At 28.8% G+C, this 13,858-nt stretch overlaps 1 protein-coding gene across 1 annotated transcript in view; it reads left to right on the plus strand.

Annotated features, from left to right (window-relative positions):
- The window catches only part of LOC108693994 (pikachurin-like), a 135,127-nt gene that overhangs the window by 100,994 nt on the left and 20,275 nt on the right, over window positions 1-13,858 (plus strand). Inside the window, exons 6-7 of the mRNA XM_018203243.1 lie at window positions 1,391-1,535; window positions 8,888-9,074. Of these exons, the coding sequence (XP_018058732.1) occupies window positions 1,391-1,535; window positions 8,888-9,074 (332 nt within the window). The remainder of the gene's footprint in view (window positions 1-1,390; window positions 1,536-8,887; window positions 9,075-13,858) is intronic.

Here is a 13,858-nt window from a genome sequence, read left to right on the forward strand (position 1 = left end):
ATAAATAAGTCAATTTTATTTTTAATAAAGATTTTAAGAATTATTAAATTAGAATATCAAAATTACTAAATATAAATATATAATCATATGAACATATAATCTAAGTATAAAACAGAGATATGAAAAACGTAACAAATATCATATAACGATTTATTTAAAAAAAGAATATATTTTCCAGAACTAATTTTTGCGATAATTTCTATTCAGATGAAATTACACTGCGGAATTGCAGGATAAAGGGATTGAAATCATAGATCATATACCAAATTCATAGACACATTCATCAATTGTGCTGCGTAATTTATTCATTGATATCAGAGGCTGTCTATTGTTTCCAGATTCGTTTCCACAATTCATTATTCGAACACTAAATATTTATGGATTTATTGTTCTGTTAACTAAGTAAAGACTATTATTGTATACGCTTACATAACACTGGTTTACTTTTGCAATGATCGTAAATAGATTATCGTCACTAATGATGATTCCTATATAATGACAAACCTTGTCAACAATATTCCGAAACAACCGCAAATATTATTGAATGCTAGTCATATTCTTCTCTTCCCGTCATTAATGAAAGTTTATCGTGTATTACGATATCGAGAGATATTTATTTATTATTTAATTATTATATTTAACAGACCGCTGAAATAAACAAATATATAAAAAAAATTTTTTTATTTAAAAAATATTGGAAATTTATAATATGTAACGTTGTTCTTCTTTCTTTTTTGTCTAAACTCAATATATGTATATACGTACGTACAAAAACATTATAAATATAAGAAAATTTTTATTAGTGATAATTTTTCCTATACTTACCATGTTTTGTACATATGCATTGAGATTAGACAAAAAAAAAGAGCAGAATAATGTTATACATAAAGTAAATTTATTTCCAATATTTTTTTAAATAAATTTATTTTTTAATTATTTAATGTTTTAATTATTGATATTATATATTATTATCTTGAATCAATATCATATCAATTTAAGAAAAAAAATATATTTCAAAAATATATAAAATAAATTTGCTTTATATAACAATCTTTTCTTCCTTTTTTTATATATTGTTTGTATTGAGTTTGTATTTAGTTTCTATGAAACTAACTTACTATTGTAAAATAAAATAAATTTTCAATAAAGCTGGATTAAGCAAACAAACGTGAATATACGGAAGTGAACGATTTGCTTCAATGAATAGCATCGCAAATACTGACGACACCATTCGCTCATTAAAACAGATTGATTTGCATGATTTTGGCTTCATGTATATCAAAAGAACATATTATATTATGAATTCCATACCGACAACGCCCAATATTTCACACGACGTGTCTAACATTTTCAATCGATAAACATTACCTCCATATCTTTCTGCGATAAGGTTTGATTGTGGCAGCGGTGTGGGCACCGTGAGAAGCACGGAAACGGTGAAACTGAATGAGTGGAACACCCTGAGTGTCTACAGACATCGATGGGACGCCTGGATCCAACTGAATCAAGAGAAGAGGGTAGAGGGACGATCGAAGGTAAGGGCACTTCATTTTATTTCCATCAAGGCCAGACGCCGGATATTATTTACTCGCATATACCGCGGATTCAAGGAGGGAATCGATATTCCGCAGTGAGGCGGGACGTATTATCGGGATTACCAGTGAGAGTTTATTCGAATTCTCGAGATTCTTACGGTGACGTCCACAGGCTCGATCGCCTACCCTAGGACTTTCTTCTAGGCTTGTGTTCTACGTAAAAATAGAATGAGAAAACGAAATTCAATTGATTGCGATAATAGTAATTCATTGTCGCTCGTAGCGATAAATAAGCATTGTATCTCATTACGTATACATTAATTTGAAATATTATTTATTAAAATCTCTCTCTCTCTCTCTCTTTCTCTCTCTCTCTCTCTCTCTCTCTCTCTCTCTCTCTCTCTTGTTGTTTTAATAGATTTTTAATTAAAATAATTATAAAAGATGCACGAAATAACGATGTATATGTGAATAGAAAATGAATTTATATAAAATTATAATTTATATAAAATTATACATGATATCATGTATCAACAATACCTACTTATTTTATTCGAATATGTCAACGTTTATATGGTCAGCTGCGGTAAAATAAAATTATTTCTATTCGACGAAATCCATTTTCATGTTAAGTTTTCATGAAAAGTTTAATGGCACCAGGGCGGAACCAACATTAAACGTTGTTGTATCTCACGGAAACTTCCCGGAAACTTTAATGAGAGAATGTAGTCCGGAAATTGAAGAAACGTTCTTACATTTCGTAACTTTTTTCTATATATAGGATATTCCATGTGGGCAAAATTTTTGATTTTCTTTTTTTTTTTATTTTACGCGCAAAGTTGAAACTTCATTGCGAGTTATATTGATATGTGCTAAAACACATTATACAATGTTGCTGCAACAAAACTTGTTGAAAATTCTTTCTTTGCTTTCTTGAAAATTCTCATTTTGCTGTAGAAGCAGTAAAAACTTCACATGAGAAGTTCCCTGTATTTTCGTTATCCTAGATATTACAAGAAATAAGATGTAAATTTTGAAAAGGTCACAATTCTCTCACATAACAAAATAATAAATCTTATATTATTTTACATAACAAAATATATATATATAAATAATATTTTCGAAGTAACATTAAGTAGAACATTTTTAATAAAAGTAATATGATTACTTAATTTAAAGTTAAGTGTATAAATGTGTGTCACAAATATGTCATTAAAAATTAGAAAGTTACAATTAATTGTAACTTTTCTCAACATCGTTGTTTAAAAAGATATCGACCGAAAAAATTGACCAAAGAATTCAAAATAAATAAATACGAAATAAAGATAATTATGAGATAATAACATATATACAATGAGAAACTGAAAGAGTATGAATAGTCTGATATATTGAGATAAACGGCGCGAGCGGAGGTTAAAAGCGAAGAACCACACCCCGGAACGAGGCCGCACCTTCTCGATCAATCTAATCAGAAAAAAGTGCCACTATTCATAAAACATGTCTGAATAAGCTATTTCTGGCCAAGTAATTGTCTATCGCTCTTTCCCATATTAATTCGTTTCAATCGATTACTTTCACATTCGTTTAGAGTTTGTTAAAATAACGTAAGTAGAAGATCGCATAATAAAGCAAATCCACGTAATAAATAAATGGAAATTCATCGAAATGCATTTAAATATTGCAGAAATATCGTTACATAGTCATTGCGTCAATTTATGTAATTGTCGATTAATAATCAACTAAAGTTGAAAACAAAGTTTGAGAAATATATGTCAGTGTTTGTATCTTAAGTATAAGTAAAAATCAAATAATAAATAAAATTATTTTAATTAAAAATTTTAAGCACGACCGTATGTGTGAATACATCAAATATGATAAAGAAATCCAAGAACATTCAAAGTTTATTTCAGATATGATTGAAAGTCGAAAAACTTTTGATTTCAACACAATTATTCTGAAACGCTAATATCTCCCTAAATTAGAATAGACAGAAAGAAAGTAAAAAACTTATTGCGAAAAATATTACCTCAGCCAGAATATCTAAAATAAATTATTTTAATATAAGAATATATAATGAATTACTTGATACATCCAACTTTGATCGTTCTTGGCTTTCTTTATCATATTTAATTTTATTTATTTTTAATAAGTTTACTGATACACATCATATCACAGTATATTATATTTTTTAATATCTTATTTTAATATCTTATTCCAAAAATTGTAAAACTTACATTTTAATTTGTAATTTATAAATTCAAAATAAAAAAAATATTTATTATTATTAATAAAAAAAATATTTATTATTAACATCAATAATAATTTAAATATATATACAAAAATAAAAAGATTCACATTATATTCTTCTTTTTTATAATTTATGCAATTATAGAATATCAGTTGCATATTGGCAAGTATTAATATTGTATATGCGATATCATCTATTAAACAGAAATAATTATTTTATAATTATAGAGAGAAAGAGAGACAGAGAGAAACAATAATCATTATAACAATTCCTATCGATTCAATTATCTCATTACCAAACTCAATTCATAGATCGCGAGATTTCAATATTCAATTACATTTGAATAGGATAGAGATCTGTTTCTATTATTGTTAAAAAAATATGTAAATATTTCCGTATCAAAGATATTTCCGTATTTTTTCATAGTATTATGATATGATGTATTAACAAATTTTTGTTTGCAACATATATATATATATATATATATATATGTGTGTGTATATTGCGGAATTAATTAATCATAATAATCAATTAATATATAATCTCCTAAACTTAATATTATACAATTAATAAAATATTACAATATTAGATTATATTGTAATAATTTAATTATAGTTTTAACAACTAAAATGGAATCAGATTAGTTTCATCCTGGTTACAAACTTTCTTTGTTTGAAAATCGCGCTTAATTAAAAGTCAATGATTTAATTTACGATGCATCAACGTGCCACAGAATAATGTAACTCCTTTCTAATGCAAACGCCGTATAATGTTCTTTGACACACGAGGTTTTTATAGTCGTTTTGCAAAAACGAATACACAAATCTTATTGTCAACTAACCCGTTACTTGTTTTAATTGTATTCCGTACGCATTTCTTGCTCTTTTTTTCTTAATTTGGTTTGCATCGTTTATTCTGCGACGTCCATTTGCCTTGTTATTTTGCAAATGAGATGCAGCGCCGAGAACGAAGGATCAGAAGTGTAACTAAGACTTACAAAACGTTTTTACACTGATGATAATGGATAACCTTTCAGGAAAAAAATGTAAAGTACTAGATTACTATTTTACAAAGTTCTTATTAATTTGAGTGTTTAATAAAAGATTCTTATATACTTTAAAATTTTTAAACATTATTATTTATCCTTTGCACAATTTGTTATACATTTTACAAAATAAATTAAGACATTAAGACAGAGAGAGAGAGAGAGAGAGAGAGAGAGAGAGAAAAGATTCTTTTAAAAAATCATATAGTAAATGTACATATATAAATATGATGAACATATTCAAGTTAATCGAGTTTGATAATTATCAATGAATGAACATTGAATATTAAGAGAGCAAGTACCGTCGATAAATGTCTCATCTACTTTTTCTACCAATCCTCTTTCTTCAACGAGTCTCTCAGGCGTCCAGTATAGCGGTATGATAACGAGGAATTATCGGTTAGTTCTCGACCCATCTGTTTTTCCCAGGCTAGGTTTAATTACCTTTAAAATCGGGCAGCATCGCCGGCAAATGGCTTCGCGTTTCAAGCCCACTTTATCCTAGAGTGCCATTAAGCACTCGGTGTCCTAACGACAGCGTCGTAATTAGAGAAGCCATCCCTGACCTCTCCGTTGTCTTCTTCTGTTCTCACCAGCTTTTCTCTTTTTTCTTTCGCCTATCCTCCCTCTTTTTTCCCCTTGCCACATCCTCTTCTCTTTGGAAAAAAGAACAAGAAGCTAAAAAGAAACTAGTAACCAAAGCCTTCGCGATCGCGCGCACGATCTTTTCATCCGATTTGAGGAATTTCCTTTAAGAATGGAATTCGAGAAGCGATGATAGCCTATGATCGCGCGAGACGCATGCGTTTGAATACGAAATGCACGATAAAACGACGTCATGTATGACAATGGGCATAGTTTGTCGTCGATAAAATATAGAAAATGTGAAAAATGAGCCATACAAAAATAACACGGATTTTAGAAAACATGAAAGAATTTTCTATTTTGTCATTCATAATGTTATCGTGCTCCTTTTGCAATTATTGCTCTATCGTAATTGTCGACTTTAATTTTAATTTATTCATTTTATAATTAGTGTTTCTTGACTCACAGTATATTATTTGATTAAAGACTTTTTGCATCAATTTGTCACAAACATCTTAATATTTTAATTTTTTAATTAAATAAGAGGAATCCTATATTTTGTTAAAGTGGATTTTAGTGCTTAAATAATACTGTGTGGACTACATATTTTATTCTGCAAACCGTGCGCTAACATCAATCTTGAAAATCAATGAGCAGAACCAGAGTATTAAATCACTTATCAAGCAATTTAATAATTTTCGATGCTAATAAGCATAAAAAATTATTAAATTGCTTTTGTAAGAATATTAATATAATCAGATATTAATGAGAATTTTTAATTTGCGAATAATTTATTGGAAAAAATATTGCCTCAACTGAGATTCAAACCCGGATCTCTTGTATTTCTTGCAGATGTCCTCACTATTCGATCATCGAGGTAATATTTGTCAATTTAATAAATGATATTACCACTCTAGCTCTGCACATAATTGCATTTCGAGATCGAAATAGATTTCGGTGCGCGGTTTGTAAAATCAGATATGTATATATAAACTTATAAATATTTAACCCTCTGCTGCATAGTGTCCTGTATAAAAGATACTATAGTTTTTCCACTATAGTTTTTGTATGTTTTTACGTTATTTGATAATTTATTATTATCACGTATTAAGTATCGTTAGGTTCTTATTTACAGGACACTTTGTGTGTATACATGAATAACAAAAATATGTTTTTTTTATATTATTTTATATTAATTATAAATTAGGAACAAAAAGTCAATCAAAAGTAACTTTTTTTTACAAAAAATTCATGTTAGAATGAAAATGATAATAAACATACCTTCCTTATCTTTATATTAATATTTTTGAATTTGCTGATTTCAAATTTACATTTATAATTGGCAAATTTAAAATGGCAGATCCAAAATAGCGTCAAAATGACTATCAAGACGAGTTGAATTCTATAGCTTCTTTAATAAAATTTTACATATACAGGATGTCCCGAATTTAAATGTCTAAACTTCGGGAGTGTGAAGAAGATCGATAAATTAAGAAAAAAAAGTTCAGGGATATGCTCGTTTTTGCTTCGTTTTGATTTGCAAAAAAAGACAAAACATAGTTTTGTACTTTCTCATTACTTATTTACGTTGTATTTATTCACTTGCTTAATGTAGATATTGCTTAATGTAGCTATTGTCCAAAATGTTGGCCTCTTGCAGCAATGCAAGCATTGCATCTAGTACGGACAGCTTGCAGCCAAACATGATCAGGTGCACTGCAGCTCCGATTCGATTCCTCAATTGTTCTCTTGAATTGACTGGCGACGAATAAACTTCCCTTCAGGACCCCCCACACTAAGAAGTCCAATGGTGTCAAATCAAGTGATCGGGTTGATCAAGGTACTACTCCTCCACGTTCAATCCATTATCGTGGATAATGGTCTGTCTAGCCAAGCTCGAGTAGTTCTGCCATAATGAGCTGGACATCCATCGAGTAGAAACCTTATTTCAACTGCAGGATGTCTTTTAAATAATCAAAAAAATCATATGGAGGAATAGTATTTTGGCCATTCGGATTATGGCAGAACTACTCGAGCTTGGCTAGACAGACATTATCCGTGATGGATTGGACGTGGATGAATAGTACCTTGACCATCATCTGATTTGACACCACTGGACTTCTTTATGTGAGAGGTCCTGAAGCAGGAAGTTTATTCGTGGCCAGTCAACTCAAGAGAACAATTGAGAAATCGAATCGAGGCTGCAATTCATCAAATATCGCCAGATCAGTGTTTGGCTGCAACACAAGTCCGTACTAAATGTAATGCTTACATCGCTACCAATATTTTGAATAATATTTACATTAAACAAGTGAATAAATACAACGTGAATAAATAATGAGAAAATACAAAAATGAAAACTACATTTTGTCTTTTTTGCGATTTTATTTTTAAAACGAAGCAAAAACGAGCATATCTCACAGAATTTTTTTTCTTTTTATCAATCCTTTACACGTTCTCGAAGTTTAGACATTTAAATTCGTTTAGACATTTTGTATATAGATAAATAAATAAATGCAGAAATAATTAGAGCGGCAAAATGGGATGAAATCACCCTTTATACATATATAGAACAGTTTGGTTTTTTTTTCTTATATCTCAAAGTTTGTTCGAAATATCAAAAAAAGTTTTATATAAAAGTTTTATAATAAAAATTATATCTCTATTTAATTACATTAGTAATATTAGAAAAATTTTTTTTCAATTTATCTGTTTGCAACCGTTTGTAGGAAAGAATATCTATTGCATATCTTCCACCATTATTCATTATTTTTTAAATTTTGATCAGATTTGTAATCCCAAAGCGATCCCAAAACCCCATATATTAAAATTTAGTAAAACACGTTCAATAAAAAAATTTATACAACAAAGGATTAAGCTAAGACCCGCTTTGATATAAGATTGAGTATAAGATATCTCTTCAATTCAATTAGATTTCTCTTATTCAATTAGATTTATTTCCATCTCTGCAAATTCATATCATAAATATTTTAATTTTCTATTATCATATTAATTAATGCAATAGAGCATTAATTAAATTTTTTTAAACATAAAATCTCTGTGAAAAATGTAACCTATACTCATAGTTTATTGTATTTTATTATACTTAAATATATAATTAAAATATTTCGTAGAGATAATTTTCATATTGTTGTGATATATTGTTATCTTAAGATGCGGTCCACTTGGCACTACAAATGTTTCGAAGCGTTTGATTAATCAATCGGAAGAATTTTACTGATTGACCAATCAAAAAATATTTCGAAGCATTTGTAACATCAAGTAGACCATAGCCATAGAAATATACAAAGAAATAGAAAATATCATTGGGCTTATACATCGTCAAAGAAATAGCATTGAACAATGGAGTAATTTTATGCATTAACCAACCATGCAATTATGCCAGTTTGTGCACACTGCAACTACATATGTATAACTATATATGTATATAGAGAATTCCGACTTCAATTGCAGGGTTTGTTCTCGAGAATTACGTTCCGCGAACCTCTCTTCGTTGGCGGACCCGGAAACACGACCGGTTTGGAGCGACTTCCGGTGAGGACTGGATTTAAGGGCTGCATCCGGCATTTGGAGGCGAACGAGCACCATTATCGCTTTCCATTGGCCCCGCAGGGCGATGCCGCGAATGGATTCGACATCGGTGAGTACCGCATCACGGCGTAACATCCGGTTTCGGCATTTCGTCGAGCCGAAGTTTCCTAATCGTCGAACTCTCGTGATCGGTTTCGAACAAGGATTGAAGTAGTTTCAGCAGCAATTCTATGTCGGTATTGAAGTTATTTTTCTACCTTTCTAATAGCCGACTATATAACACATAATCGTAATAATTTTCATCAGTGGAAATTTAAAAATACGAAAAAGCAGCATAATAAAATGTATATTAATAGATTAAGTATATATTATAATAGTATATAGTTTTATTAATTTAAGATTTATTGTTATTCAAAACTTCGCAATGTGATATTACAATTATACTTCTCACCACTGAAGTGTGCAATATGCGAAGGTTTGAGCTACTTAGAAAATCTGTTCCCAGCAACGAAAAAAAAAGGAAGAATATATTTGGAGTTAAATCGAGCGGGCGTTGGAGGATTTGCCAACTAAATTCATGTGACACCTGTTGTCCGTTTGCCGATATAGCTGCTAATTCGGTCACTCGGTAGCCCTCCATCGTGCATTTTGACCGATCATGTCGTAGATGCAAGACAGCTAATTAGAGTTCATAATTATTAATTGTTTCAAATATTTTAACTTTGGTCCTACGTCAACTTTGCAGCTGTCGCGCGACGGAGAATAAATAATAATAATAAATCTCTACACACGGGCGCGCAAGTCGCCTTTTATTATTTCGTTGTTTGCACGATAATAAATGATGTACCAGGCTCATATTAAAGATAGCATTCTCTTTTTTACAACTAGTGATAATTTATTAGAAGAAAATTCGCGTTGCACTGTTATATGAGTTATATGAGTTATATGAGTTTGCTTATGTCAACTGTTTATGAGAAATGCATGAACAGGCTTTTCCACTCTACAAAGATGATTATGTATTCAATTAAAACGGATTCAATACATGACAATTAAATAGCGTACTCGTCATATTGATGTTAGAATTTCATTTTGACTATATTTTGTACGGTAGATTATGTTTTGTACCAAGTCTAAAACAGTATCATATAAATATCTAGTCCAAATTTAAATAATCTAAGTTCAATTATCTCGAATTTCTTACATAATAATAAAAATTTACGAATGCGATAAAATAGAATGGAGCATAATAATAAGTTAACTAAAAAAGCAGTAAAAAGAATGAGCTAACAAAAACAGATAGTGAAACATTAAATATAAGTTAAAATATTAAAAATAGTTTAAATTCATTAAATATATATAAATTGAAATATAAAATTTGATTAAGAAATAAAAGCGGTCAAGCTGGATTATAATGCTGAAAATAATTCCATATATATAATTTATATACCTACCGCAATTCTAATTCTGTAAATTGCGCGCCGAAATTATTTTCAATTTTGAAATGTAATAAGAACTAGAATAGTAATAAACACAAATTAAAACGCTTAGCCTTTATTTCATAATTGTTTGTGTTATTTATATCGCGGTCTTTAAAATGATACTTTAGTCAAAAAATTTAATATGTTTGTAAATATAGAGTCATTCAAGCATATTTTCACAAAGTCATTTAGCACATTTTTAGCTAACAACAATTTTAAAGGGGAACAGAAATAGTTTATTTTTCTGTTTCTTTGATATTTAAAAAATACATATATATATATATATATGTGTGTTATAAATAATACAATAATATTGTATAAAAAATAAAATAAAAATTATGATTTTTTATTTATTCATATAAACTATTATTCTCTCTCTCTCTCTCTCTCTCTCTCTCTCTCTCTCTTTCTCTCTCTCTCTCCCGTTTCTAATCTTAAAATTATTATTATTACATTTACATAAAGTTGAAATTGGCTTTTTCCAAATATTTGATTTTTTTTTAAATATCTTCAATTTAAAGATAATAAATTAGATCCAAACAATTGTGTGTTTTATATATTTGAATAACTGTTTTATCGTTTTTATTCGCAATAAAAAATGATTCTTGAACCGATTAAACTATCTCTACGTCCACTATTTCTACGTCCACTAGTTTCTATTTTTATAGAGTTATAGACTATCGAATTTTTGTTGTTAAAAAAAATCTGAAAGTGCGATGTTTGAGTAATGGACATGCTCTGTTTAATTACATCGGAAATATTACAATTGTAGAGATAACTTCTTTTATCAGTGAAGAGCGAAGCAGAAATCACTGTGTCAGCCAAGACCATGATTATCGCGAGTAATTATCATTATCATTACCCGAGTGTCAGTAATTAATTGTCAACATTTAGGGGAAGTCGTGTAAGTACGACTATGCAACAGCTGCTTTGTATGTCGCATTAATTATCTCTGAATAATGGGCATCTGCCTGGGTATTTATATCACGACGCAGCCAACCAAATGTTATCTCTATTTTGTAATATCGAGCATGTCATTGTTCATAATATGTGCAGAACATAATTTAGATAGGTGTATCATATGTAGTTGGACACATCCAAATCACGCGACAGATACAATATTAATGTTGGTAAACATTATTATGATAATAAAAATAATAATGAAGCGCAAATGCTCTTATCAACAAGATATAAGAAAAAGCATTTGCTTTAAAAGCATTTGCTTTAGAGAAATAAAATAAAAGTGCATTTTACATTTTGCATGAATAACATCATTTAATCTTATATGAAATATTTTATACCTGTAAATATTTTATACCTATATATGCTAAGTATGATAGATTTCCTCTTCCTTGAAGCAGAATTTAGTATTTCCGTTCGTACACAATGCATACAATATCGTACAGGTGTAGTATATTAAAATCGGATGAAACGAGTATAATCGGTTATGTATGGTTAATCAAATATATATTCGCACGCATGGAATACGGTCTTCAGTGTGTAGTATTAATTATCAAAGATTAATCGATATTAATCAAGGCATTATTACGCAAATTTGCAAAATACTAATTGCCAAATTGGAACCTATTTTTATTTATAATTTATATGTTAATGCGCATAAACATTGTACATAATTCATATAGATATTTAATTCAAGCATGTTACATGTATTTATAAAAGAGATGCTTATAATTTATTATTATTATGACAGTTTTATTATGACAATTTTGAGACATAATAAGAAAAATATTAGGCAAAATGATATTGGAAACTGTTATTGCATAAAATTGTATAAAAATTGAAAAATTATTCCAAAAACAAATTCATCATTTCTATTATATGAATTAGAAAATACGGAAAATATTAACATCTTATAATTTAATACACGAGAAATGAACGTCCACTTTTTAATAATCAATTCATAGAGATAAACATTATTTCATAATTATTATACTTCATTATTTTTGATCTACAATTATCGATTTGTTACAATATATCTCGCATGAGATAGATGAAATGAGTTAAATCGAAAGTTCTGCGTTACTTTCTGATTGGGTCTACGTTTGCCGTATGGGAAGACCATGAAAAGATAACACCGTTTAGATTGGAAAACTTCGGCCAGGATTCGAGCATTCTGGCACTCGCGGGAACGAATAACCTGCAGAAAGTAAAAATCGTCCGGGTCATTCATTATCACGAGATCGATCTTTTCTCGGATGCATTCCGATTCGGATCTTTATCTTTATGAGAATGATTTTAGTCGATTGTTAATCTTATATATATTTCAGTTTACGTAACTTTTTTTTCTGTTTAAAATCAATAACAAATAAATATAAAAAAATTATAATTTAAATATGATAAATAATTAAAATAAACATAAGGAACACAGTTAAAAAGGAAAAATAAATTTATTTATTTTATATAATTGAAAATATATAAGGTGTGTTTCAGAAATATGTCGTCAAACTTTAACAATAGGATGAAAGTTCTATAAACGTGAATTCGAAAATGTTTCCATATTATAAATATTTTTATGTATAATATATTCAGACAACATACTTCGCATCAACAATCATGTCTGCAGATAACAGCTTATATAGCACTTAATATGCATATATAACCAGGAATTCTCATTTTTTAATCAATAATAAAATTCCAACTTCTTAACAAGTCATACAGAAAGTACCACTTCTTAAAGCTAATCATATGCATACGGTAGCATATATAGGATAAGAAATGAGATCAAACTCGTTGATTATTAATCGACCATGCAATGAATGAAACCATGTAGCTCCACATAAACAAAGGTCTTAAGATGTTCCTATAAATAAAAATCCATGAACGGAAGGTGAATAAAAAAATAATCCTCAAGACATCAATGCGAAGCACGTATTAATGCGGAAGGAAATCATTTCCAGAAATTTTTTTAATAAATTGTTGTTAATAAAGTCTGTTTTAAATAAAAAATGTTTATAATTCGAAAAAGAAACATTTCTGGATTCACGTTCATATAACTTTCTTCGTTCATATGACTTTTTGCATCTCTTTACAGTGAATAGAATATATTTTTTTTATATAAAAACTATATAGAGATAAAATTTTATATATAAGATAAAATTTTAGACACTCTATAATTCGGAAAAGAATTCTATTTATAATTTTGCGTATCGAATAAAATAGAAAACATTTGGAAAAAAGAGAGATAAAATTCACATATATACAATATATAACCAAGTTATACATTCATATTTAAGATATATGACATATGTATCTCTCACACACATACACACACACACACACACACACACAAAATTAGAAGTAGAATTTTATCTTGAATTTGGTCCTGAATTTATAAATCGTTTAAAATGGCCTTAAATAAATATAAATTAAAACAAAAATTTTTATTTTTTATTTA

This window comes from Atta colombica, unplaced genomic scaffold (assembly GCF_001594045.1).
Source record: "Atta colombica isolate Treedump-2 unplaced genomic scaffold, Acol1.0 scaffold1, whole genome shotgun sequence".
NCBI classification, from domain to species: Eukaryota; Metazoa; Arthropoda; class Insecta; order Hymenoptera; family Formicidae; genus Atta; species Atta colombica.